Source organism: Mytilus edulis, chromosome 3, assembly GCF_963676685.1.
Source record: "Mytilus edulis chromosome 3, xbMytEdul2.2, whole genome shotgun sequence".
Lineage (NCBI taxonomy): Eukaryota > Metazoa > Mollusca > Bivalvia > Mytilida > Mytilidae > Mytilus > Mytilus edulis.
The window spans coordinates 54,173,965-54,200,115 of NC_092346.1; the positions used below are offsets into that span (position 1 = coordinate 54,173,965).

At 32.6% G+C, this 26,151-nt stretch overlaps 1 protein-coding gene across 1 annotated transcript; it reads right to left on the reverse strand.

The window, feature by feature from the left end:
- Positions 1 to 1,681: 1,681 nt before the first annotated feature.
- On the reverse strand, positions 1,682 to 25,849 carry LOC139516860 (monocarboxylate transporter 12-like). Its single transcript, XM_071307221.1, has 4 exons — positions 25,622 to 25,849; positions 13,056 to 13,199; positions 3,965 to 4,792; positions 1,682 to 2,954 (listed from the first exon to the last, which is right to left on the reverse strand). The coding sequence occupies exons 1-4, from the start codon at positions 25,812 to 25,814 to the stop codon at positions 2,713 to 2,715; spliced, it is 1,407 nt and encodes a 468-aa protein (XP_071163322.1). The 5' UTR covers positions 25,815 to 25,849; the 3' UTR covers positions 1,682 to 2,712.
- Between the last annotated feature and the right edge of the window lie 302 nt (positions 25,850 to 26,151).

A 26,151-nucleotide genomic window follows, 5' to 3' on the forward strand; every position in this document is an offset into this window, starting at 1 on the left:
TGTTGTGTCGTTGTTCTCCTCTTATATTGATGCGTAGCCCTCAGTTTTAGTTTGTTACCCCGATTTTTTTTTGTCCATGGATTTATGAGTTTGAACAGCGGTATACTACTGTTGCCTTTATACATCATTCGCTTCCAAATATTCGGCTGTAGGCGTTCCTGATTAAGGTGAAGAGATAAAGGTGATTTAGACGCATACAATTTATAGAGTGTTGATTTCAGTTTTATTTGACTTCCCCTTTTTTTAATTAACCTTGGAGTTTTTAAAACATATTAAAGTGAGAAAAATCTTCCCTACAATTTCGAGAATTTACCGTTTAGTGTAAAAACAAGGAGCAGTAACATATTTTTACCAAATATTAGTACATTGGAGACTGATCAAAATGTCATATTATATAACTTGTTGAAATTTTTGAATAACGAAGCGACTTTAATGAACATGTAGCCTTGCATTATCAAAGAAAAAAGTAAAATCACAAAAATACTGAACTCCGAGGAAAATTCAAAAAGGAAAGTCCCTAATCAACTGGCAAAATCAAAAGTTCACACACATCAAACGAATGGATAACAACTGTCATATTTCTGACTTGGTACAAGCATTTTATTGTATAGAAAATGGTGGATTAAACCTGGTTTTATAGCTAGATAAACCTCTCACTTGTATGACAGTCGCAACAAATTCCATTATCTTGACAACGAACAAAGCAAACTGACATAATCGGTAAAAATGTAAAAAAATATGGATACAGCAGTCAACATTGTGTTATTATCTTAATAACTATAAAATCAAACAAATATGTAACAAAGAAGCACAAAAAGGCAAAAAGACAAAACACATTAGCAAAAAATGAAAGACGAGAATACAAAAATTTACTTTAGCACAATGACGGGATGTATAAGTACAGAGCCACGTCATATGTATCAAAGAATCAAAAAAAGGCTTATAGACAAAACACATCAATAAAAATGAAAGACAAGAATGCAAAAATTATAGAACAATAACAAAATGACGGGATGTATCAAAGAAACACTCAAAGACATATAGGCACATCACATTAGCAAAAACGAAAGACAAGAATACACAAATTTTCCTAGAACAATAACTCAATAGCAGGATAAATAAGTACAGAGTCACGTCTAATAACTCGTTATTAAGACGATAAACAACGTCAGTACCCAGAATCTATACCCTTTGCCTACCTTTGCAGAGCTCTTGAGATCACCCCGGCTGTTGGTGGGTAGGTGATGCTCAGTCTTTAGTTTTCTATTTTGTGTTTTGAGTACTATGGTTTTTCTTTGCATCGTTTTTGTGTTTTGTGTACTATGGTTTGTCTTTACATCCTTTTAAATTTTTTTGCTATAACATTGTCAGTATATTTCGATTTCTTAGTTTGAATACCCCTATTGTATCTATTTCTTCTATTTTGCAGGGTAACAGATACCACATACCGATTAAATACAATTACAATTTTTTCAGTTGTATCAGCCTTTTATCTGTAAATATAATGCTTTTTGTAGAAACATATTAGTTGGTATGTCTCATCCAAACTTTTGTTAGAATGTCATAATACATATCATATAACTCGTATAACATATTACAAGGATACATGCGTGATATAAATACTTATTTAGTAAACAGGTCTCTTTATTATTATAATATCATATATTTCAAAACTGTGATTTGTCAATTAATGTCGCGCGATTTTATTTTTGAAATATGTTTATTGACCTTATATTACTAAAAGCAGAATATAGAGAACTGGTATTTGATAAGAGGTTGATTATGAAATTCAGAAAATTAGAATCGAAGTTCGTTTGACATAAGTAAATTGCGTTAACAAAATCAAACAAAGGACAGACAATGTGACTTTGAGAACTGAATCGAGGAATTGCAAGTTTTCTGTTATTTCAAATGAGAAATGTACAAAGGAGCACTATGAAAGATAGCCGGAAACTAATAATGCACATTAGTTTTCCTTTTATCTCCTTTTCAATCACTGATTGTGTATTTTTTTTTTATTATGTATAGAAAATGAAGCACAAAAAACGGTTGGAATGATATGTCATTAAGGTTTAAAACCGTTGAATAAGAATACATTGAAAATAATAAATAAACTCATCATAGATACCAGGACTAAATTTTGTATATACGCCAAACGCGCGTTTCGTCTACAAAAGACTCGTCAGTGACGCTCGAATTCAAAAAAGTTATAAAGTACGAAGTTGAAGAGCATTGAGGACCTATACATAACTATCAGTCAAAAATATAGTTCTGCTGATTGCATTTATTTTCTTTTTCCAAAGCATGTTTTAGTTGAGTGTAGCAACAAACTTGAAGTTCGAAATGGCGCTTATAACGTCTTGTTCCTAATCGACAAGAGTCCAAAACATCAGGAGATTTTCGTTAGAATTACTTAAATTTGTATGTAAACATGACATACTACATAGTTTTTGTTCAAATAATAAATATAAAGTGTACCTTGAACAAAATGGAAAACCGTGGTTTCACAGAAACCAGAATATGTTTCAGACCTTCCAGGCGAAATGGACTAAGAAGACTTCTGAATTGCTGTTTCTGTAATATCGTGTTTAGACACTAAACTTGAAGATCTTGGTCATATTTCTAATGATTTTAGACTGTCACTCTAATAATGTTGTCGATGTTAACATTTTCAACTCTGGGAATATGTCCTTGCACACTGTACACTGTCTATTATTGTACGTTGGAGACTGGTTCTGCTTCCCTAAACGAAGATACAGATATTGGATCAAAATCCGTACGCTTCTCATTGTTTTTCAAATCGATTTCTATATTAATTTCAATTTGTTTATTTAGTTTTGAAGGACTAAGATCAGTTCTCAAAGGATATATCATTATTAAGGCACTTGCTATCATCATTGTTCCTGCTAGAATGAAGGCGGCATCATACGTTTTCTGGTGTTCATATAAAAGACCTGCAAAAATTATTATTAGACATATAGTGAAAAATGATTTAACAAATATGTTTTTGAGCTTACTGTCAGTAAATGCTTGCATAATTTCTATAGTATAATTGTATAGTATTTCTTTAAATAGTTGTTTTGGTCTTCAGTACGCGATTTAATGGATTGCTTTTTTCTACGTTCAATTAAGGAAAATATTTGTTTGCATTTTTTTTTATTATTTCATAGATAAAAATAATAAACTGAGGATTCAGTGAGTTTAAATTAGTTTACCTCCTTAAATATTGTTTGTTTTTTATCTCCCCATATCTCGTCAGAAGTTTACCTTGTCTTTTCGTTTTATCTTGTGTTAAAAACGTTGTGTTTTCGTGATACATTTTGTGCTTTCTGTCTCATTGATTTTCATCATATTGAGTCTAGTGCAATCTGAAGACTCCCATACGAATTGGGGCGTTCGTTGGCACGTATGGTTCCTTCCAAGTGTATAATTTAGCCTTACATACTTGTGATTGTTACTGAACACCTCTAGCTAAAAGCTATTTTTTGGTTGATATGTTTTTTTATGTTTTGATTATGACTTTAATTTAAATGCCATGTTTTTTCTTTGCTTTATTTTTAACACCTGTTGTAGGTAAGTGGATGGTTAAACGCTCACACACATGCTCAACTCCGCCACATTTTGTCATGTTTAAAAAAAATCAAAAGCCCAAAGTACACTGGTTGCCATTGATGCATGCCTGTCATAATTGTTTTGTTACAAACAAGACCGTTTGTTGTCTCGTTTGAATGTTCACATTTTTCGGGGCCTTTCAGTCATTTAAAAAGAAACTAAACATTTTCAAATTTAAGTTTTTGTTGTTGCAAGATCATATTTTAATTTCTATCAAAGGGGTTTAAATATTAAGGTAGCTATGTTCATCACCAACCTACGATAGCAGTAAGAGAGAGCATAATTATTTCTCGTCTGTGTTCGTTTTCCGCTCATCCGTCTATTATCGAAATAAAAACAAAACCTCGCTTACCTGCAATCGGAGCACCAACTAACTGTCCAATTGATAGACATAACAGCACAATTCCATATGCAACACCAAATGATTCTACGCCAGATATGTCAATGACAATAGCTGGTATAAGTGAACCACCACATGCTGCATAACTCATTCCAAATATCGCACTGGAAAAGTAAACACCGTATTGGGAATCAAAAGTCAAAAATATTGTTGCTATTCCACCTATTGCATAGAAAAATATGTATTGATAAATAGGCCGAAATATTTGAACATGGCTTATATTTGCAAATACACCATGTAGAAGTTTGAAAACAAGAACCATCACACCGGAAATTGTATACAATATTGCGGCATTTTGCGTAGTAAATCCTAGATGATAAACAGCATAAGCTTGCAGGTGACCTAATATAATAGATGCACCAAATTGATACATAAAACTATTGGCCATCAGGACGTAAAATGATACAATTTTCAAATAAGAATGTCTATCGAAGAATCTAACTCTTTCTTCGTTCATCATTTTAGTTTTCAGATTTTTTCTATCATAGCTTTGTTGTAACTTATTATTTTTCGATTTTTGTTGATTTTTCTTCGGGCTGACCTTTGCCAATGGGCGGAGAATTAATCCAAATACACATATATTGAGAGTTATTCCTCCAAGAATCAAAAACATGCCACGCCATGTATAATATTCATTTAACATTTGAATAAATGGTGGGAATGCAAAACTACCAATTCCACCACCAGAAGATGCTATTGCCAATGCTAAGTGTCGATGGTTTGTGAAGTATTTAGCCACCGCAACACTTCCTGGCATAAATGCTAGCCCACACCCTACACCTGTAAATATACATTAGACTCATTAACAAGAGGCTCTCAAGAGCCTGAATCGCTCACCTTAAATTTTTTGCTTAAATCTTCCATGAATGATTATTTTGGGTTTTCAATTTATATAAATGGTTCTTCGATTCTGCCATATCTTCTTTAAAAGCAAAAACAAGAGTGGACACACTGAAATGTCTCGTTTGTCTCCTGTTCATAATATAATTTATGATGAAAGTATAAAAAAACATTGTATACCCCAAGCATTACATTATTGCTGTTTACAGTTTATCTACATCTATAATAATATTCAAGATAATAATCAAAAACAGCAAAATTTCCTTAAAATTACCAACTCAGGGGCGGCAACCCAACAAAGGGTTGTCCGATTCATCTGAAAATTTCAGGGCAGATAGATCTTGACCTGATAAACAATTTTAGCCCATGTCAGATTTGCTCTAAATGCTTTGGTTTGTGAGTTATAAGCTAAAAACTGCATTTTAACCCTATGTTCTATTTTTAGCCATGGCGGCCATCTTGGTTGGTTAGCCGGGTCACCGGACACAATTTTTTAAACTAGTTACCCTAATAATAATTTTGGCCATGTTTGGTTAAATTTGGCCCAGTAGTTTCAGAGGAGAAGATTTTTGTAAAAGATAACTAAGATTTACGGTAAATGGTTAAAAATTGACTATAAAGGGCCATAACTCCTAAAGGGGTCAACTGACCATTTCGGTCATGTTGACTTATTTGTAAATCTTACTTTGCTGAACATTTTTGCTGTTTACAGTTTATCTCTATCTATAAAAATATTCATGATAATAACCAAAAACAGCATAATTTCCTTAAAATAACCAATTCAGAGGCAGCAACCTAACAATCGGTTGTCTGATTCATCTGAAAATTTCAGTGCAGATAGATCTTGACCTGATAAACCATTTAACCTCATGTCAGATTTGCTCTAAATGCTTTGGTTTTTGAGTTATAAGCCAAAAACTGATTTTACCCATATGTTTTATTTTTAGCCATGGTGGCCATCTTGGTTGGTTGGCCAAGTCATCGAACACAATTTTTAAACTATATATCCCAATGATAATTGTTGCCAAGCTTGGTTCAATTTGGCCCAGTAGTTTCAGAGGAGAAGATTTTTGTAAAAGATAACTAAGATTTACGGAAAATGGTTAAAACTTGACTATAAAGGGCCATAACTCCTAAAGGGGTCAACTGACCATTTCGGTCATGTTGTCTTATTTGTAAATCTTACTTTGCTGAACATTTTTGCTTTTTACAGTTTATCTCTATCTATAATAATATTCATGATAATAACCAAAAACAGCAAAATTTCCTTAAAATTACCAATTCAGGGGCAGCAACCTAACAACGGGTTGTCCGATTAATCTGAAAATTTCAGGGCAGATAAATCTTGACCTGATAAACAATTTCACTGATGTCAGATTTGCTCTAAATGCTTTGGTTTTTGAGTTATAAGCTTAAAACTGCATTTTACCCCTATGTTCTATTTTTAGCCATGGCAGCCATGTTTTTAGATGAAATGGGAATTAAAACACAAACTTTATTCTAGATACCCTAGGAATCAATCAGATGAAGTTTGGTTTGAATTGGTTCAGTAGTTTCAGAGGAGAAGATCTTTGAAATAGTTTACGACGACGACGACGACGGACGCCAAGTGATGGCAAAAGCTCACATTTCCTTTTGGAAAGGTGAGCTAAAAATTTAATTAAGGAGGCTCGAGGGTATAAAAAATTAAGGAAAAAATCAAACATTTGTTTTCTCATTACAAATTTTATTTATTTCCTTTTGTAGTTGTTACTTTATCATATGGTACAAAAATCATTCAAAACAATCAATTCGTGTTGGCCCCAGATGACTTTCAAAATGTATACATCATTGAAAAAGTGGTGGAAAAATGCCATTTTTGGGCTCTAAAATTGAATATCTTTTTCAACTCATCGGTGACCTATCTTTTTTAATATAATTTCCATATAAGCTGTACTTAAACTAAATTATTGTACAATTATCGCGATTTCTGTAATAAATTTCTTTTTTTTATTTCGATATTACCTTTATTTCTCCTATTACTTCAACAGAAAAAAACCGCCTTTACCAAAATGTATGCTTCTTTCGAAAGCATATTGTGAGCGCAAATGAACGGTGACCCCACTTTTTTATTTTATTTTTCTATTAACTATAAGATAAAGTTCATTTATAGAAAAATATAGAGAAATCCTATATAAATGATTTAGACCCGCGAACCCCCTTAATTGTTCAAGAAACCCAATTTAATTTGCAATAAAATTTTAGTGCATAGTCAAACATTTAACTGTTTCAACAAGTACCTTAAACTTGAAAAGAACTGTGTAATATTTCAAACATTAACTTTATATCGTAACAATAAAGATAATCGAAGTTTTTGTTTTCAAGATATAGGAAGGTTAGTAATTCCGCGTTTTTAACCTCGTTAAGATCCATGAACGCAAGCTAATATGCCGTATGGTGACATTGTTACGTTATGTTACCGCTGCAATAACAGATCAGGGGCATTTTGTATTCTTTCTGTCAATGTTTTTATCTATGGGACTAGATTTATTTCCTTAAGCGATTTGTTTTACTGTCGAACCATCCGGAAGAATAATATTTAAACTTCCAGAGAGTTTTTTTTGTGGCGATTATATCATGTCACTAGAGTACGCCATTAAAATGAACAGATATACGATATGACCAAATTTTAAGAACCCATTACCACCAAGACAAAATAATGTTTGTAATAAAAGTTGAAACAACACGAGACCTTATATCATTGCGATTGAAGAGACGCTTAATTTGTATTTGATCGTGGCTGCACGAACAGGTATCTCTCATTATTAAAAAAAAAAAAAAAAAATCTCCATAAATAGAGATAAAAAAAAAAATAATTTCATGCGAATTCGAACGAAAAATAAAAAAAATTAGCGTTTACTCATAATAATAATAACAAATCTATCGTTTATTAAAAAAGATTGTAACACATTGCAACTTTTAGCAATTGTGAACAGTCAAACTTTAAGACATCTGATATAAAAATGAAAGGTTTTATCTCATTATAATATGATATACCCAACATCATGACAGTGGTTACAAAGTAACTTGTAGAAATCAATTTTATTTTGAACCAGTAGTCCACAGCTTCCACAATAAAGTACATTATCTTTTGATGTTGATGAAACTGTGTCCTAAAACTATTACAATGTCATTATATAAATTACATTATTTCGACTACAATCCCACCAATGTTGATCATAAAGGACAGTTGATCGTACAAAGGTGATGGATTGCCACACCTATATTAAACTGAGGTCCTGCTTAGCCTGGAGTCCTGACCCGATCCTGTCTAGCCGACAGGTAACTATGAACTAACTTCAGATAGCTGTGAATATGAGGGAAAATATTCCAGATATACTCAAACATTTAGTTGGAAACCAGTATTCGATATTTGAAAAAAAAAATATATTGATATCTCTAATTGTTTCGGTATTAAAAGTGTTTAGTAACGAACATGAATCGTAGATTCAGTCTGGGAAGTCGTATACATCCCCTTTTTGTAGTCATTCCACATAAAGAAATACAAAAATTTGCAGGTCTTGTGATTGTATTAGAATTGCAAATAGTTAACAAATTTAAATTCTCAAACAGTCAGGATAATTTCCCTTTCCCCTCAACATTGCCTGCTGAAGAGATTGAGAGAGGGTATGAGGAATATCATGATCCGGAATTTCCATAAAAAAAAACACAAACAAAAGCTGAATACCGAAATCCCGAAAAAATAAAGCATTTTATGCCGAATCCCGAAAAATTAATAACTGATTCCCGAGTCCCAATAAGTGAAAATCCCGAATTTACACACACACAAAAATTAGGCCCAACTCGACGTCCCGAAAAGATCTGTTCAAGATTTCAGTTTATTTAAATTTTCAGAGAATAAAATCAAACAAAATTATTTTACACAAATTCGTCTTCAGACACGTTAATTGATATAGTATACATATATACATATATATATATAGTCCGGATTTCGCTAGAAAGTCGCCAATGAAATTCATACAATATCGTATGTTATGGGTCACTCACGGACTGTCTTACTTTATAGGGATGCTAATGCTGCACATCAAAGATAAGATATATATTAACCAGACATTTACCCATTGTACCACAGAACTTAAATTAACCTGAATACATTCACCTCTTATCATGTCGACTTTGAAGTCCAGACAGTCCAACAGAAGAGACCTTGATGAAATTTGAAATTTAAACAACTCTAAGTTTTCACGGACACAAAGATTTTGCAAATACTTTGTAGTGATAAATTGATCAACGAAGTAATTCAAAAACATACGACACCAAGGTCGAAACTAGCTTTAGCTCACAATAAAACAATGTGAACCTTCTTAAAGCAAGAAGGTCTCCTGTTTACCCGGAGTTTTGTTTTATGGACATATGTTGCTGGTGGATAAAGTCGCAACGACTTAAACAATGTAGGGTCGACAGAGAAATCACGATTTAAGGGTACGAGGAACAATGTATGTATCATTTAAAAAAAATTATCTATGTAGAAATGTAATGTCATTTCAACTGAATTATGTATATTTTATTGTTTTATAAAAAAAAAATAATCACTCCACCCCTAGTCCTATAATACAAGACTTCGTAGGTTCGTATAGTTTTCTGTAATGAGTTAATACTTCAGTTTCATTATGTATATCTGTTATATTCATTTGATAAAATTTACTGTTTGCAATAGCATTAATTGTTCTAAATAATAAGGATGTTCTTATCCAAAGCATAAAAACATAGCCGTATTTGACACAGCCTTTTTCAACTTTTGATCTTCAGTGCTGTACAACTTTCTGTGTGTTACATTTTAACGTTGCGTCGTTTGTTTTCTCTTATTTTTGAGTGTAATTTCACATTGCGATAAGGCGTGTCACGGTATTTGTCTATCCCAAATTCATGTATTTGGTTTTGATGTTATATTTGTTATTCTCGTGGGATTTTGTCTGATGCTTGTCCGTTTCTGTGTGTGTTACATTTTAGTGTTGTGTCGTTGTTCTCCTCTTATATTTAATGCGTTTCCCTCGGTTTTAGTTTGTTACCCCGATTTTGTTTTTTGTCCATGGATTTATGAGTTTTGAACAGCTGTATACTACTGTTGCCTTTATTTTGCATTCAACGTTTGCATTCAATGTAAAAATATCAGATAAAAAACGTAGGCGTTATAATTATAGGTCATTGTACGGCCTTCATCAATAAGCAAAACCTATACCGCAATAAGCAAGCCATAAAAGTCCCAGACATAAAAAAAAAATGTAAAGCATTCCCAACGAGAATACAAAAACCTGATTTATACACGAAACAACAAATGAGTAACAAATATGATACACAGCAACGAACGAAAACCACTAAATTACAATCTCATGATAAATAATGCGAGTCAAACATATTTTTTTGAGTTGTAAATTATACCACAGACTTTTTTTATTCAAAGAATTATTCGAAAGTACATAATTATTACCAATTCACCAAGATAAAGAAGGCTTTTAATGTAATGTCTTTCGGATTCGAACTAATTAGATTTGGTAAGCGATGCAAAATTTTAGATACTTAGCTTGCAAGTTAAAAAAATACAGGGGAAATTGTCTGCATCTTTTTGCACCGAAGATTTTTTTAGAATATCCAACGAAAACGGTATTTTTTTTTATCTATCACATTTTTGTTCATAAAAGATATCGTGAGTTTTTAGTAAAAATTCACATTTTACAAGAGTATATTCACGCACGTAGCGAAAAGGTATAAATTTCAATTGGCAAAGAGAGGCACGGTTTACTGACTTTTATTACAAAAGAGAACTTCCCTTTATACACCATATTTTCAACAAAGTACAATGTAATCTTACAGTCATACACATCCTGATCACTCCTTTAATGCGTTTCATAACATTATTTAAGTGAATTCAATGGATCTCGTAAAATTTACGACTCCAGAATATCTTTCACAGTTGATTATCTTTGAAACATCGGTACTTAGTATATCATGCTGAAATTTCCTTTCTTATGCACAGATTTTTGACCTTTTTTGGAAGAGGATGCATCTTAAAATTTGTTTTGACTAAATGTCTTAGAAAATGCATTGCTTGTTTTGAAATGGAATGGAAAAAGTACTTTATTTGGATTTTCTACTGAAAATTATTTTTAGTTTAATAGATTTATTTTGAATCCATTTAAAAGGGGGACGAAAGATACCAAAGGGACAGTCAAACTCATAAATCTAAAACAAACTGACAACGCCATGGCTAAAAATGAAAAAGACAAAAAAACAACAGCACTCATGACATAACATAGAAAACTAAAGAATAAAGTGTCCCGATATGAAATTCAAAATACGGATGTCAATCAATTTAAGTAGGCAGGACAAACGGTCATTGGTATCCAATGTACAAAGTGTTGAAGAGCGGTGATGCTTAAACACATTGAATGACATTGTCATGCATAAATGACAATGTTTTATAAACATCAAAAGGGGCTACCACATATTCAGATTGTTTAATCCTAATTAAAAAAAAAGTTGAAATTGACAAGCATCTTTGTAACCACTGTCATGATGTTAGGTGTAATATGAGTATGCAAATATGCCCTTTACTCAAATGTACATTTGCAATCGCCTACATCAATGAATTTATTTCGATACGAAAATTATTAAAGCTGACTAGCTGTCATTATTGAAAGTGATACGAGTCTTATCGCATCTCGTGCAGTAAAATTGGTACATTTAATGTGATTATTTGCAGACTGGGTTAGAATTGAGACTTTAAAAGTCCATGCATTTTGTTTACTTCAAATAGGACGAACGAAATTACCGGTCAGCATCGTCAATAACAAGATGGTTAGGTCAAAAACGTTTGAAGTGTTTGAAGTTATTTTTGTTAATAAGACGATACATGTTCGACTCGTGGGCACACGTTTTATTTTCTTCTTTAAAATCGAGATCTGTTTTGTGTCGAACCCAACGTGTAAATGATAAGACTTTCAAACACAAGAATGAATTAAAATTAGTTTGACGTGTATAACTAATTTGGATCCACACGTGGGCGGACATGTTTAACGAAATAAAGAAAATAATTTTTTCTGCCGACCTTTTATTACATGTGGGGGAATCCGACGGTTTGGCTTGGCCATATCTTTTCGGCTTGTACGAAAGTCTTGCTGCCACCATTTACTAGTGCAACATATCTATAATACTAAAATTACGAGGTCAATTTGTCAGCCGTCATCGGGTTAAAACGACAAATAAAAGAATTCAACTTTATATATAGCTAATATATGATAATGGTGTAGATTTAAAATTACACCACTCTAGACCCTTTTGTTTTCCACATAATTAATATTGCCAATAATTAACAAGTTCCGGGTCGAATCCGATACCGATACCAATAGTATATTCACCTGTTATCTATTATCTTATCTGTATGTTCCGCATCTGACAGGCGCACCACCAAAGTTTAACGGTGTATTTAGGATTTTGCTATATACACGGGTCATAATCTAAGGGTTGACACTACTAAATTCAATCATTGTCAAATTGTTCCCTATTTTAGTATTTTAATCAGTAAGACTTTCTAAGATAACAAAACGAATACTAAAAATCTGGACTTATATAAGGCGTATAGGTACAGTTTTCAATTTGTTAGCGGGCAAAACAGCGAATCAAAGAATTCAACGTATTTATAACTAATATAGGACACTGCTGTTGATTAAAAAATACTCCATTCCAGGACCTTTTGTTTTCCAAATAATTAATATTACCAATACTTGATAAGCATGATAAGTTCAAGGTCGACGGGTTCACACAGAAAGAGTTTGAAAGCAGAGAAAACTGTATCTTATAATCGGCATGACTTTATCAGATGACAATACCAATACTAAAATAAGGCTTACGCATAGTTACATGTATATACTTTAATTCAGTCACGGACCCGCGATATCACGGGTGTGTTCTAGTATTATAAAAGTTTTTAACTCTTCCATTAATGCTATGAAAACTCATCAAAGATACTGGACTTAGACTTTGGTACAGCATTTTATCTCATCAGTGGCGCACGAACTAAAAGGTTAAAAGGCCAAATACGAAGTTGAAGAAAGCTGAAAAAAACCAGTGGATATTATTGTTGAATTCATTGTTTTGTACAGTGTTTTTGTCTACTACAATTCTGGTATGCCTATAATCTGATTACCTGAAATTATGCCGTATGTTAGAATAAGAGCTGGAACGGAAGTGACAAAAGCAGATGACATCAACCCGATACCTGCAATCAAACTTCCGGCAATGGCAACCTTTCTTTCATCGAATTTTTCTATCAGGTATCCGGATAATGGACCTGTAAGAAAATACATCAAAGCCATATGAAACGAGTTCCATATAATTTTAATGTTATCAAAATTATGAAACCAATGCGTGCATATATACTAAACTAATTTCTGTTTTGCAGGTTGTTTTTTTTATAGTTATTCCGAATCTATAACGTATTATCGACAAATTATATTTCCTTTAGTGATCATTGATGTCAAGCTAATTAACATTCGAGTTTGTTGCCGTTCATATTCATCCTAAAAGTTGACAGAGATCGAAATTTGATGATAGAAGTATACAATTTTATCGAAAAGTACTAATAAAGATGCGAAGCAGCTGTATCCCCAGGTTTATTTCTCCTTTTATTGCCAGTACAATAGTTTAAGACAAGGAAAATGATGAAACTAACTGATTTTGAGCTTGTTGAATTACTTTAGGGCTGGTATGAATATACCTAATATAACAATCTGATGACCACCTGCCTAAAGATTTAACCAAGTGGTCTTCTAATCTTACTTCCTGTGCTTTTGTTGCTGCTCCAATTCTGAAAGAATGTCCATTATATTTTTTGCTTTCAAGACCTAAATTGTCTAAAATAATTTTGACTGTTTGATAAAAAATTGTCTCATCAGAGACAAACAGAGCATCAGATGTAATACTTGACATTTTCTTTCGAAGAGACAAATAATATTTAATAGCAAAGCAAGGAAAAATAATGTGTCCACTTTTGTTTAAGGGTATAGTAACATCCTGTCTGAAAGGATCTGTTTTAGATTTTTTCGAATGTAACAAAATATGATCTTCAAAAATTGCTAAATCACCAACACACAAATGTGTTTCCGAGTCAAAGTTGCTAAGTATAGTGAACTCTCCAGAACGCAAAAAAGCAAAAAAAGCTACAACACAAGCTGCTTCTAACATAACATTGTTAAAAAGAGTGAAAAAATTGCTTCTTAATTGCATAACCATTTTATACAACACAGACATAGTAATTGGCAATCTAGGCCTTATAACACAAAATTCTGCTTCTTTTTAAAACCATTTAAAATTGTTTGTAAACATAAAAATGGCTTGCCATATTTTTCTAAAGGACTAAATCCTGTATGTTGCAAGTAATAATATCTTATACCACATAAATACAGTTAAATCCTATTAACAAAGTTTCTGAAACAGGCGGCATTTCATTTGAAGTCCAGAATGATCTCTGCAGTAAGGAGAACTTCTTATATAAATCAAAACCTATAGTATAATGCGATCTTGTACTATCTGCTACTGAATATTTCCAGAATATCTCAGAGAATGTCTGAAAGCTATGGGCAAGGAGTGTCTGTTGTTTCTGCTTGAGGCGCTAAAAGTCTGAACTTGTTCATCTGTTAACGAGACAATGCATCAGCAATTTCATTAGATTTTCCCGGTAAATGTTAACTATAAACAGCAAAGTTATAAGTTGCAGCACACATTGTAAGTTTACGCATTAATTTCATAATGTTTGTTTCTTTCGATCAACCTTTAGCAATAATGTGGACTGTTGCTAAATTGTAACAATAAAAAAGAATCCTTTTTCCACACCCCACCTTAACCCATAGAACAGCTGCAACAACTATAGGATAAAGTTCCAAAAAGGCCATAGAAGCGGCAAAGTCGGATTTGCATGGTAAATTGTCGGACCAACGGTCACAAAACCATTTATGTTGATTATATCCACCAAATCTTATCAAAAAGGACGCATCTGTATAAAGCATCATATCTGCTGCTTTAGTTAAAAGTTTTTTCATAAAAGAAATTGATGCCATTCCAATTTTTCAAAAACGATAACCACATGTATAAATCAGCTTTGCACTCTTTGTTTAAATGGACATGATAAAAACTCTATTTGACAGATGACATTAACTTGTACAAATAACTAACAAAAGAGCGTCCTAGAAGAATAACTGTAGTTGCTAAATTTAAATGTCTAAGCAACTGTTCAAGTTCTTTCCTAGTCCAGGACTTTTTACTTAAAATTAACATTATAAAATCTGTAATTCTTTTCACTTTGTCTTGAGGCAATCTAGCTTGCATATTTACAGTGTCTAATACAATGCCTAAGTATTCTAACACACAAGAAGGACCAACAGTCTTTTTCTTCGATAAAGGAATACTCAATTTGTTAAAAATTAAAGAAAGTAAAGCCATTGTTCTTTTCTCCACAATCAGTAGGCCTATCAACTGTTAAAAAATCATCTAAAAGATGAAAAATTACATTAATGTTATAACTATGTTTGGCTATCCAGCATATACTTCTTGACAACATATCAAATAACTTAGGACTAGATCGACAACCGGAAGGAATTATTACATAATGATAATAAAAATTATCCCATTTAAAACAAAATAAATGCCATTGGGTAGGTAAAATATCCAACTGTTTAAACGCATCGCAGACATCTACCTTACAACAAATGCTATATAAACCATAATTTTGAATTGCATTGATTGCATCATCAACTTTAATGTCACTAAGTGAACGTCAATCTTTGTCTATCAAATCATTCACACTATCATGATCAAAGCTGTTGTGAGGCAAGGAAAGATCCAATATAAGTCTTTTCTTCAAAGAATATTCATGTACTGCTCTGCCGATTGGACAAACCCTATAAACAGAAAAGGGGGGGGGGTAAAAAAGGACCCTGAATGAAGCCTTTAACCAATTCATCTTGAATTAGAGCAGTTACTGAATCTGGATTTTACCTGCCGACAGAGCATTTTTACATTCATAAGTAGAAATATTAATGTCAGAAACTAACATATCAAAACCATATCTAACACAGTAAGCTAACAAAGTTTTTATCGGGGTGGTTTCTTATGTCACAATTTATAGGTGAAGAGGCTTTAAAATCAGAAGGTAGTCATTTTTAGGTACATATTTACTGTTTGCTTTAACTGAGTTTTGATCATTGTGTTGATAACCTTCTCTGTAGTTTTGACAAGCAACTTTGCTATGTGTTTTACTTTTACAAGTTTTACAAGCATGAACATATTTACAATAAGGTTTAGTGCAACCTTTAAATCCATTGAAATTGTGGCAAACGGGTAAACCATCTACAAAAATAACATCACGGCCAAGAGAATCAGGTGTATTTCTGGATGAAGTAGAATTTCCTTGTGGCTGAAAATTTTGCTACTGTACACTACATATAACGGTGGAGTGAGTTGTTGAGTGACACTTTCTACATGTGTTGATCTTAGAACCTGCACATACAATATTACGTAAATCTGAGTCCCCTTTTGACCAATCTATTTTGATGTTGTGCGGAATTAGCATGACAGCACATTTAGCTGAGAATATTTTGTGATATTCATAAAAACAGTCTGGCCAGATGTTTTCTGTTTCAATAATGTGTGCCAGGTATCAAATCTAACTCCTCGTTTCTGTTAGGGAAACCTGTACCCATAATACGTTTGTAACGCTCAAAGGCAATTACAAATTCGTCCATTGATAGATTTCTATGGAGTCTTACATCTGATTCCTTATTCTTTTTTATAGTAGAGTTTTTATAGTTTGTAATTAATAACATATTAAGATTGACATCTTTACCTGTAATGATATCGTTCCTTAGTTCGGGGGAAACTATGTCTACACCGGAAAACGAGGAAGCTGGGAATCTGAATTTTCCTGGAGTTAAGGAATTAGCAGAATAAACGGGAATAGTAGAAGTAAAAGACGGCGTAATTCCTAGTGAAGTTGAACCATGTCCAAAAGCTGTTGATAGATTGAAACTTGGCTGTATCTACTCTCCTTGTTTATTCATTTGTTACATAGATTGCTGGCAGAGTTGAATTGTATTCATTAAGAGGTTTTGCATGTTTACAAGTTGATTGTTATTGTTTACGGTTGCGTGCGCAGATGAAGCAGTGGGCAGAAGCTGGGGAATTGCATGCGCATATGATGTAGACGGCGTATTAATCTCCTTTTGGACGTTTGAAATAGGAATTGAGTGAACATCGCGATCGGAAGTATTTATGTCAATAGGATCACGTATATTAACATTAGTTACATTTAACGAATAGCTTCCATCAGAAACTGTATTCCGTTCAGCTGAATTATCGGACTTATCAATCCTTGCGGAACTATTTTCATTTGATTGATTGTCCAAAAACAGTCTTCTTAAACTACTGTTAGATAAATGTCCGGTAATCTTAATCCCTATTTTACCGAGGGTTCTTAAGTTGAGACGCAGTCCAATTAGAAGGATTTTGGTCGTTTAATGTTTCTGTTTGTACACGACTTGCCGGTTTCCTCCTTGAAGCCATTTTGATTCCACAAGGAACGTTTGTTATTGAAGAAACGGGACAGTTACCTTGAATTCGTTTTAAAGTCTTAGATCACACAGAATAATGTATTAATATCCATTAATAAGTATATAATTCAGTCAAAAATTTAAAATATGAAAATCCAATCAAAACGTAATGAACATATCTGATGACAAAAGGGGCACTGCTATTGATCCAAAAGCAGCAATATAGATGACGTATATCCCAAAATAAGGGGAAACCCTATCTATGACTTGAACTGAGTTAATCCTTTATATAAACATCAATTATCCAAATAGTTTTTAAAGGTTTACCGGATCGTGACATTGATAGACAATCAACACAGAGCACTTGAAGCACGTCAGTTATTATTGTTTACCTTCCAGTACAAGTTTGTTTACATTCTTTCATCACGGTTTTCCCCTCACACTTGCATTGTTTGGTGGCCGAAGTCCTAACGAAAGGTTTCGTAGTAAAGGTCACTGAATACGGGAAAATATCGACGAATTACTGTACGGGCAGACAATAATTCAATAGCTGCATATTAATGAAGATTTTGATAATATAAAGGATGTTTTCGTACAAGAAAGTGTATGTCCCCTTGTTTTATAGTAAATAAAGGCAACAGTAATATACCGCTGGTCAAAACTCGTAAATCTATGGACAAAAAACAAAATCGGGGTAATAAACTAAAACTGAGGGAAACGCATTAAATATAAGAGGAGAACAACGACACAACATTAAAATGTAACACACACAGCAACGGACTAAGCATTAGACAATAAAACTTAGCCATCCAACAATTTCAAGTATAAAAAACATATTAAACTTTATTTTTAGATTTGAAGTTTCATATGACTTTAAAACAAGATTCTGTTCGGAAAAAATATTACATTTCTAAAAGAATAACTATGGTAAATGATCTTAATAGGTGAATGATTATCTTCCGCGAGTTGCAATCTACAATATTCCTGACTTGGTACAGGTATTTCCTTATGTAGAAAATGATGGATTAAGTCAGGAATATGACAGTTGTTTTCCATTTGTTTGATGTTTTTGAGCTTTTGATTTTGCCAATTGTCAAGGGACTTTCCGTTTTGAATTTCCTTGGAGTTCGGTATTTGCGTTGTTTTACTTTTTGTTGTATTGGATATTTAGTACGTTTTAAACGATTATAAGTGTAGGATGACATTGTTTATGTTTTTGTTCTGCGAATCCTTGTAGATCAGTACTTGAATCTTTTGTCTTTGTTCTTGTGTTAGCGTCCAATCTGATGAGTTACGGCCTTTAACACTGATTTTTGTCTCGCCTGCGATTTTTCCGAGACATAGGGATAGGGATTGCTTTTCCGGCATTGCCGTCGCCAAAAAAATTGATAAGTTTTTTGCTTAAGGTTTATGTACCCTTCTGTAGCCATTTTTGTACGAATTTTTCAAACCTCAGTTGTATCAAAACTAAAGATATAATAAATAATAGAGATAGGCCATTTAGTACATGTTCCAAGGGGAAACTTGATGCAAAGCATTATTTTTTACTGTTTCATTGCATTTGATAGAAAAAGAGGACTTTGTGGCAAATAAATCAAGATTTTTATAGAAAATCCACAGCCTTTAATACAGAGATTTTTGTTATAAAATTTGAAACATAAATTACTCACTTGATTTTCTATGATGTGCTAGTGTTTATTTTTTACAAAAAGTTCTAAGTAACCTGTAAATTCCAAAACACCTCGTGCTGAGTCACTAAAGTCGAGCGCACCCTAAAAGGTGTACTTGATTTTTGCCATATTTGTACTTGTCTTAACCAATAACTACATTTATAAACTTGTTTTAAGGAAATCAATGCTAGCACTGCATGCAATAATCCTATATCTATCAGTCATCAAATTGCCAAATATGAGAGTACAAGGATAAAGACTGTGGATTTTCTATAAAAATCTTGATTTATTTGCCACAAAGTCCTCTTTTTCTATTAAATGCAATGGAACAGTAAATAATAATGCTTTGCATCAAGTTTCCCCTTAGAATATGTACAAAATGGCCTATCTCTATTATTCATTACATCTGTAGTTTTGATACAATTGAAGTTTGAAAAGTTCGTACAAAAATGGCTACAGAAGGGTACATAAACCTTAAGTTAGTTTGTTAAGTAAATGGCATTGCTATCAGTACATATCAGTTTGACTACTATTTTGAGGCCCCGTCCCCTAGGCCATGGTCCTGTGACTTTGAATTAATTAACAATGTTCAATGTTATGTTCCTTCTTAAGTTGAATTGACAGGAACTATTTGTGATAGATCAATGATATTTTGTATAAAGTTGTATTGCTATCATTACATATCAGTTTGACAACTATATAAGGGCCCTGTCCCCTAGGTCATGGTCCAGTAACTTTCATATATTTAACTATTTTTAATGTTAAGTTTTTCTGCTTAAGTTAGATTGATAGTTACTACTTACAACAGACAACATTATTTTCTATAATGTTACATTGCTGTCTGTACATCTCAGTTTGTCAACCATTTTGAGGCCCTGTCCACTAGTTGGTCCAGCGACTTTGAATTTATTAATCTGATACTGTTTGTCAGATTGTCATTTTCTGAATTTTATGCCGACAAGCAAGACAAATCTCTGTGTCAACAGTTTATTTACATATATCTCTTGTTGTGTTGTAAAAATAGTGTCTCAGGTTTTGAGAAGGGTTGAGCTCTCACAAACATGCTTAAACCCGACCAAAACCTGTAATCGATTTGTTTTCGTTAAAACCTATAATAGTTACCAGGCTTATTTTTTGGTACGCCAGACTCATCAGTGACTCATAAGTGACGCTCGAATAAAAAAAAAGTGTAAATGCCGAATAAAGTACAAAGTTCAAGAACACTGAAGAAAAACAGAATTCCGAAAGGTTTTTCCATATACAGCTAAGGTTATTTTATTCTTGGATAGTATTTCGAAAAAAAATTGGTCAACAGTTGATTTATCAGTATGTCTATATCAATGATAATTCATGTCAACACAAAAATGCTGACTCCTGGGTTGGTGATGTACCATTGAGGAGGAAACCTCCACCAGTAGTGGCATCGACATGCAACGTAGACCATAAAAAACCTCTATAAAGTCTAAACAAATTATTGGAAATATTGCACTATTTAGTATCTGTACTAAATAAAAACAATTATCGATTCATTGTTATTGCTAAACATCAACAATTCTGAAAAAAACCGGAAAACAGCCGAAACAGAATCAAGTCATGTCGTCAAGTGTTATTCTCAACATTATCTCACAACTCGTCCTAACCTTGTGGTCAATATTTTCCAGTATACAAACAAGGAATTAAATTATATACTAGTATATTATCTACAAAATCGAAATTTTAATATCAACTGATTGGTAGCCGGCAGGTTTTCGGTGTTGTAGTTATGTGGAGTCACATATTATTAACTATTAGGAGGGTTTTCAGACCCCAGTCAACTAAAAAAATAATAAGCAACAATCAAAGATGAATTTAAAACTTATACCAATTGTGAACAGACATCAGTCAATTAGTCAATTCAAACTTCGTCTAACCAAGTCGAACAATTACACATAATTGGTTGCTCAATAATTTCAGCTACCTATTTATGAAGTGTGTTCTAGAAATTAGGTAAATAGATAGGCCGAGGTCAAATTATTCGTTTAGCTTAATTTAACAAACTAAGTCGGGTTAATAAACTTAGATGTACTAGCTTTAAAATAGCTTGCGTTATGTCAGATCCTTGGCTTTCTCAATAAATCAGAAATATATAAGCATTTTTTACTGTTATGGTGGTGCCTTTAATTTAATTATACTCAACACAAACTTAAATTAATAGGCGGAGGTCACATCCTTTGTATACCTTAAATGAACAAACTTAGTCAGCTGAACGAACTTTGATGTTCTAGCTTTAAGATAGCTCACAGAATGTCATAAGAATATCCTTGACCAGTTACATAATAAGAACATCCTTGTTAGATAATTTTAAATATAACAAATGTTAATGACATAATGTCACATCTAATTTTATTTTTAATGAAAAACAAACTATAAGTGTATGTTTTATCATGCTGATATTTCATCTAAAAATGTCCTTATCAGCCGCAGGCAATATATTTTTTAGATTTTGTAATAGAAAGAATTAACCTAACAATATGTCTTCTAAGAGTCGTTCTTTACGTCCTTCTTGGGGGATTCGAAACAGGTTCCTGTGTTTTCCGGAGACAATCATTACTTGAACGAGATAAAGAAACAAATTCACAATCCTATCCTTGTTTTTGGAAGTTTGCAAATGAGCAGTTTTGTCATTCCACAAAGTGAATCTTTCTTATAATCTGACCAAAATAAATGTACTGTGGATTCATTATTGTTCGTGGTATATTAATTTTCGTTGATTTCGTGGGTAAAGGCGAACCACGAATTCAAATGTTCATCGAAATACAAATGTTCTATAGGCTAGGAAGCAGACTTAGGCTAAACAACGAAATTAAATATCCACGAAAATGCAATGTTTACTGAATCCACGAAAATTGATACCCACGAAATAAATGAATCCACAGTATGAGTAATTGTTCTGGATAATTTGAAATAATAGATAATTGCAATCTGGTCGTGTTCCTACTCGATGAGATTTTAACATAAGCTTTCATCGAGTCAAATCTAACCTAAAACTGAAATTAAGTACTTTAGAATAATTGTCTGCGATAAGATCATAGGACAATTTACATAATAAAACGTTCGCCTAGAACGTTTGAGACACTGTCCAGACAAGTGAGTTAGCAGATAAATTGCGAACATAAAATGGAACTTTCTTTGAAGTGTTTTAAAAAGGTAAAAAACTGTTTTCGTTATTTGAATTTGAACTTCTGAATGCCATGATAATAAAAGAGGGTCGTAATGGGAATACATTCATGACGAAAACGGTAAACATTATCGCCAAATGACGTTAACGGTAATGTTTGGTGCATGACGATAAAATGTACACTTTCATTTAGACTTTAAAAAATCGGCTGATTCTGACGAATCACGCAAAACAAAAATTAAAAAAAATTTACGGTAACAATAATTATTTGGGACCCCTGACGAATCACAATAAGGATATTTTGACGAATCACGGTAAGATTTTAACCAATTTAACGCTAACGGTAGCCGAAATGACCGTTTGACGCCTGACAGTAAATGGCATTCATACCCTCATAAAAAGTAAAAATGTACACCAGACTTGACGAACATAAACGTTAGCACATTTTCATACAACTCAAATATATCATGTTAAATCACACTCTTGTATACTCTCGTATACTACTGTAAATGCATTAATATTTTGTGGGATACTACTTTCGTGGATTTCGTGAGTATAGATAACAGACAATCAGTAATCGTAATCAGCTGTAATCGATTATGTTAAATATATGAAAACAATGTTATTTCTTTTACATAGATAGGATACGTGTCTATGCATCAAACAATACACATCTTACACTGCTTATATTCTAAATGTTTTAATAACATGAAAATATTAAATAGATAAAAAAAAATTGTCACAAAAAATAGCTTTTTGTGAGGATACAAAAGTCTGTAAAAAATCTTTAATATCACAGTATACAATGAAATCGTAAGTAATCCAAAGAAATAATGATTATATTTGAATAAATTTGTAATTGTAATGTAATTAATAACGTTACATTTGATTGGTAAAGCAATTGTTATTTAATTGATTACATTTTAAAATAATCGATTCCATCCCTGATATGTAAACCGAATTTAAATATCTAACAAAGAACACATTTTTTAAAGACTTTTTTTATCTTAACTTTGACATACATATAGAAAATAAAAATAAAATAACTATGGACCCAAACGTATATGAAAGTTATAACAAAATGCCCGAAAACGGTATATACAAATACCGAACCACGTCGTCTCCAACAGCGAACATAAGACAAAACAAAATATCCAAACGGACAAAAGAAACATTATAACTAAATACATGAATGTTGGATATATTAATACCGAGACTCGTCGTAAAGCAAGACGAATAAATAAACTAATCATAGATACCAGGATTGAAACTTTGTATTTGCACCAGAAGCGCGTTTCTTCTACAAAAGACTCATCAGTGACGTTCGAATAAATAAATGTTAAAATGGCCAAATAAAGTACGAAGTTGAAAAGCATTGAGGACCAGAAATTCTAATAAGTTTTGCCAAATACAGCTAAATCGCCCTCGGCAAAACAGTTATGTTCGGGAATAGGTCACGTTCGGTACTTAGAAGATCAGACGACGCAGATGGTAAACCACAATCTAAGACGTGATAAAATGTCGTTAGTAAATTTATATATATTATGTTATATTTGATATGGTTATTTTGTTTATCTAGTACACTAAAATATTCAATATTCCTTGTTAAGTCTCCTTTCTAAGGTATAGAAAACCTTTTGAATCAAGAACAAACTCTTTAGGATTAATAGTCTTTGACTTGACACAAATCAGTTCTCCGATTTTCGAATGAGTAGACATTTGACCCCATAATTTTGTTACATTAAAATCCCCAAAACAGAATATTTGCGTTAAAATGGAAGTGGTTTTTTTTATGCAAATTGAGAGAGCTACAAATGTTGATAAAAATAAAATAATCCCTAGTTCTGATATCATTGGAATACATCGTTATACAAAATGCAAACACAACCGATATAAATGCAGCAAAGCAACATTTTCCAAAAGACCAAAAAAGTTGAAAAAGTATACTTTACCAAACGCATTTGACAAGCAAGTCAATTAACGGATGTTCTTAAACCCTGAGGACTGCCATGGTGATTGCCAAATAAATGGTTCACCAGATGTAATTAAATGGATCCTAATTATTAATTTAATACCAAACAGGAAACAATAAACTTACGAAGAAAAATGGTAAACCGCAAACATGAGGTGCAAAAATTGGTACACCATATCAGGATTTCGACAATTAATGTCTCCTCAGTGATGTTAAGAATCGAAACGGTATTTGGAAGGTCATATCATTTACTTCAATTTAGAATAGACTCTTGAATTTTGAAGAGTCGAAAAAGGATGAACGGATTATATAGACCCGAAGGCAAATATAAAACAAGCCCAAACGAAATAATATAAACACATCTAAATTGAAAACAACGTTCAAACCTATGGTTGCGTTGGATAAAAACCGGAGTTTTTATACGTGCACATGCAAAACAAATTTCTTGGTAGAGGGGTCTATATACAGTACAATCAACATTTTCCAAAGGAACCAAAAAAGTGAAAAAGTATATTTTAACAAAACACATTTGACTAGCAGGTCAAATATATATACCATTTTCACATTACATATTGTTTTGGTAGTCTTTACATTTTAACATAAGGCCATTAAACGGATATATAGAGTTTATTTTTCCATTCAGTGTTTTGAAGACTGTTGTTTGTCTTTTCGTCGTTTTTTGTTTTTTGCCATGCAATTATAAGCTTCTTTTCAACTAATAAAATTTAGTGTCCGTTAGGTTCTTCCGCCTCTTTGTTTGGTCGTTTTCCTCATAACCGTGCATGAGCAGTTTCTATGTAATGAGAAATTGAGCTATGTGAACGCCACACCATGGAGCAGATGGTATGTTTCTGCAAAGAGGGAAAGTTGACTTTTGAAAAGCTGAAATCGTCCAATTTATCATAGACCCAAATTTTTAAATAGTTCAACTGCATGTGTAATAATCAAGAAAAAGATTAATTTATGAAGCAAAACTTTTAGTTTAGATATTATCACTTTTCAAGTTGACGATGAGTGCTAGTTGTTTTTGTTAATAAATTATCGATTTACGATTACAGCATTTAATGTATCGTCTTGACTCATTTTAATGTTGGAATCAACGCGGTTCTTCACTAAATATGTATTTTTCAATGGAAGTTTTGATAAAGTTGCGAAACTAATGATAAAGCGAGAATTTTTTGGAGTAGATCATTAAAAAAATCCATATCTGATTGACACCGTGGATTCAGTTAACCTGTTCACAGTATTTTCGAAGGCCATATTGAATTAATTAAATGGTAGAAAGAGCTTTAGTATGAGATTTAGTCGAACATCTAGACGAGTAGGTTTAAGGCATGTGTAAAATAAATGAGTGTTTGGACAAATACTTACAAGTAAAAAATAAAACGGCAGTGATGAGGGAAGATATCCATGATGTAATCCCAGTCCCTTCGTTAAAAACTTCCAAAATGACAACATAAACAACACCAGCTGAGTGTGATATCCCATATATTACTATTCTGTTTAATGCAGCGGCTGCAACTATCATCCATCCCCAACAACTATCAACTTTTCCTTTCCTCATAATTAAAATACAGTCTGCTTACCGTGTTGTTAGTAGTCTAAATGTTCATTAATTGCAATCATAATGATCTACGTGCTCCTTTTACAAGTAGGACAATTATTAATCATTTTGAAATTCGCTTTTTATATGTATTTAAATTAGAATGTAATAGATAGAAGAGCGAATGACCTTTATAAACGACATAAGGTTTATGTCAGTATTCATGCACTTTAGGGATACGTAGAAACAAATTCCTTGTTAAAGGGGTCACCACACTTCAGAAGTATAGGGATAAGTGACTTCTCCCTGCAGCCAAACAGGGAGAAGTGAAGACCCAAGATCAATTGATAAGTGAGTT

What these genes read in the sequence shown, in the direction of transcription:
- LOC139516860 (XM_071307221.1), bottom strand. Translation starts at nt 25,814, where the DNA reads ATGAGGAAAGGAAAAGTTGATAGTTGTTGGGGATGGATGATAGTTGCA. An exon ending in TGCCGTTTTATTTTTTACTT is followed by an intron (nt 13,200 to 25,621) that starts GTAAGTATTTGT and finishes ATTTTCTTACAG; the next exon opens with GTCCATTATCCGGATACCTG. An exon ending in AGTTGGTGCTCCGATTGCAG is followed by an intron (nt 2,955 to 3,964) that starts GTAAGCGAGGTT and finishes TAATTTTTGCAG; the next exon opens with GTCTTTTATATGAACACCAG.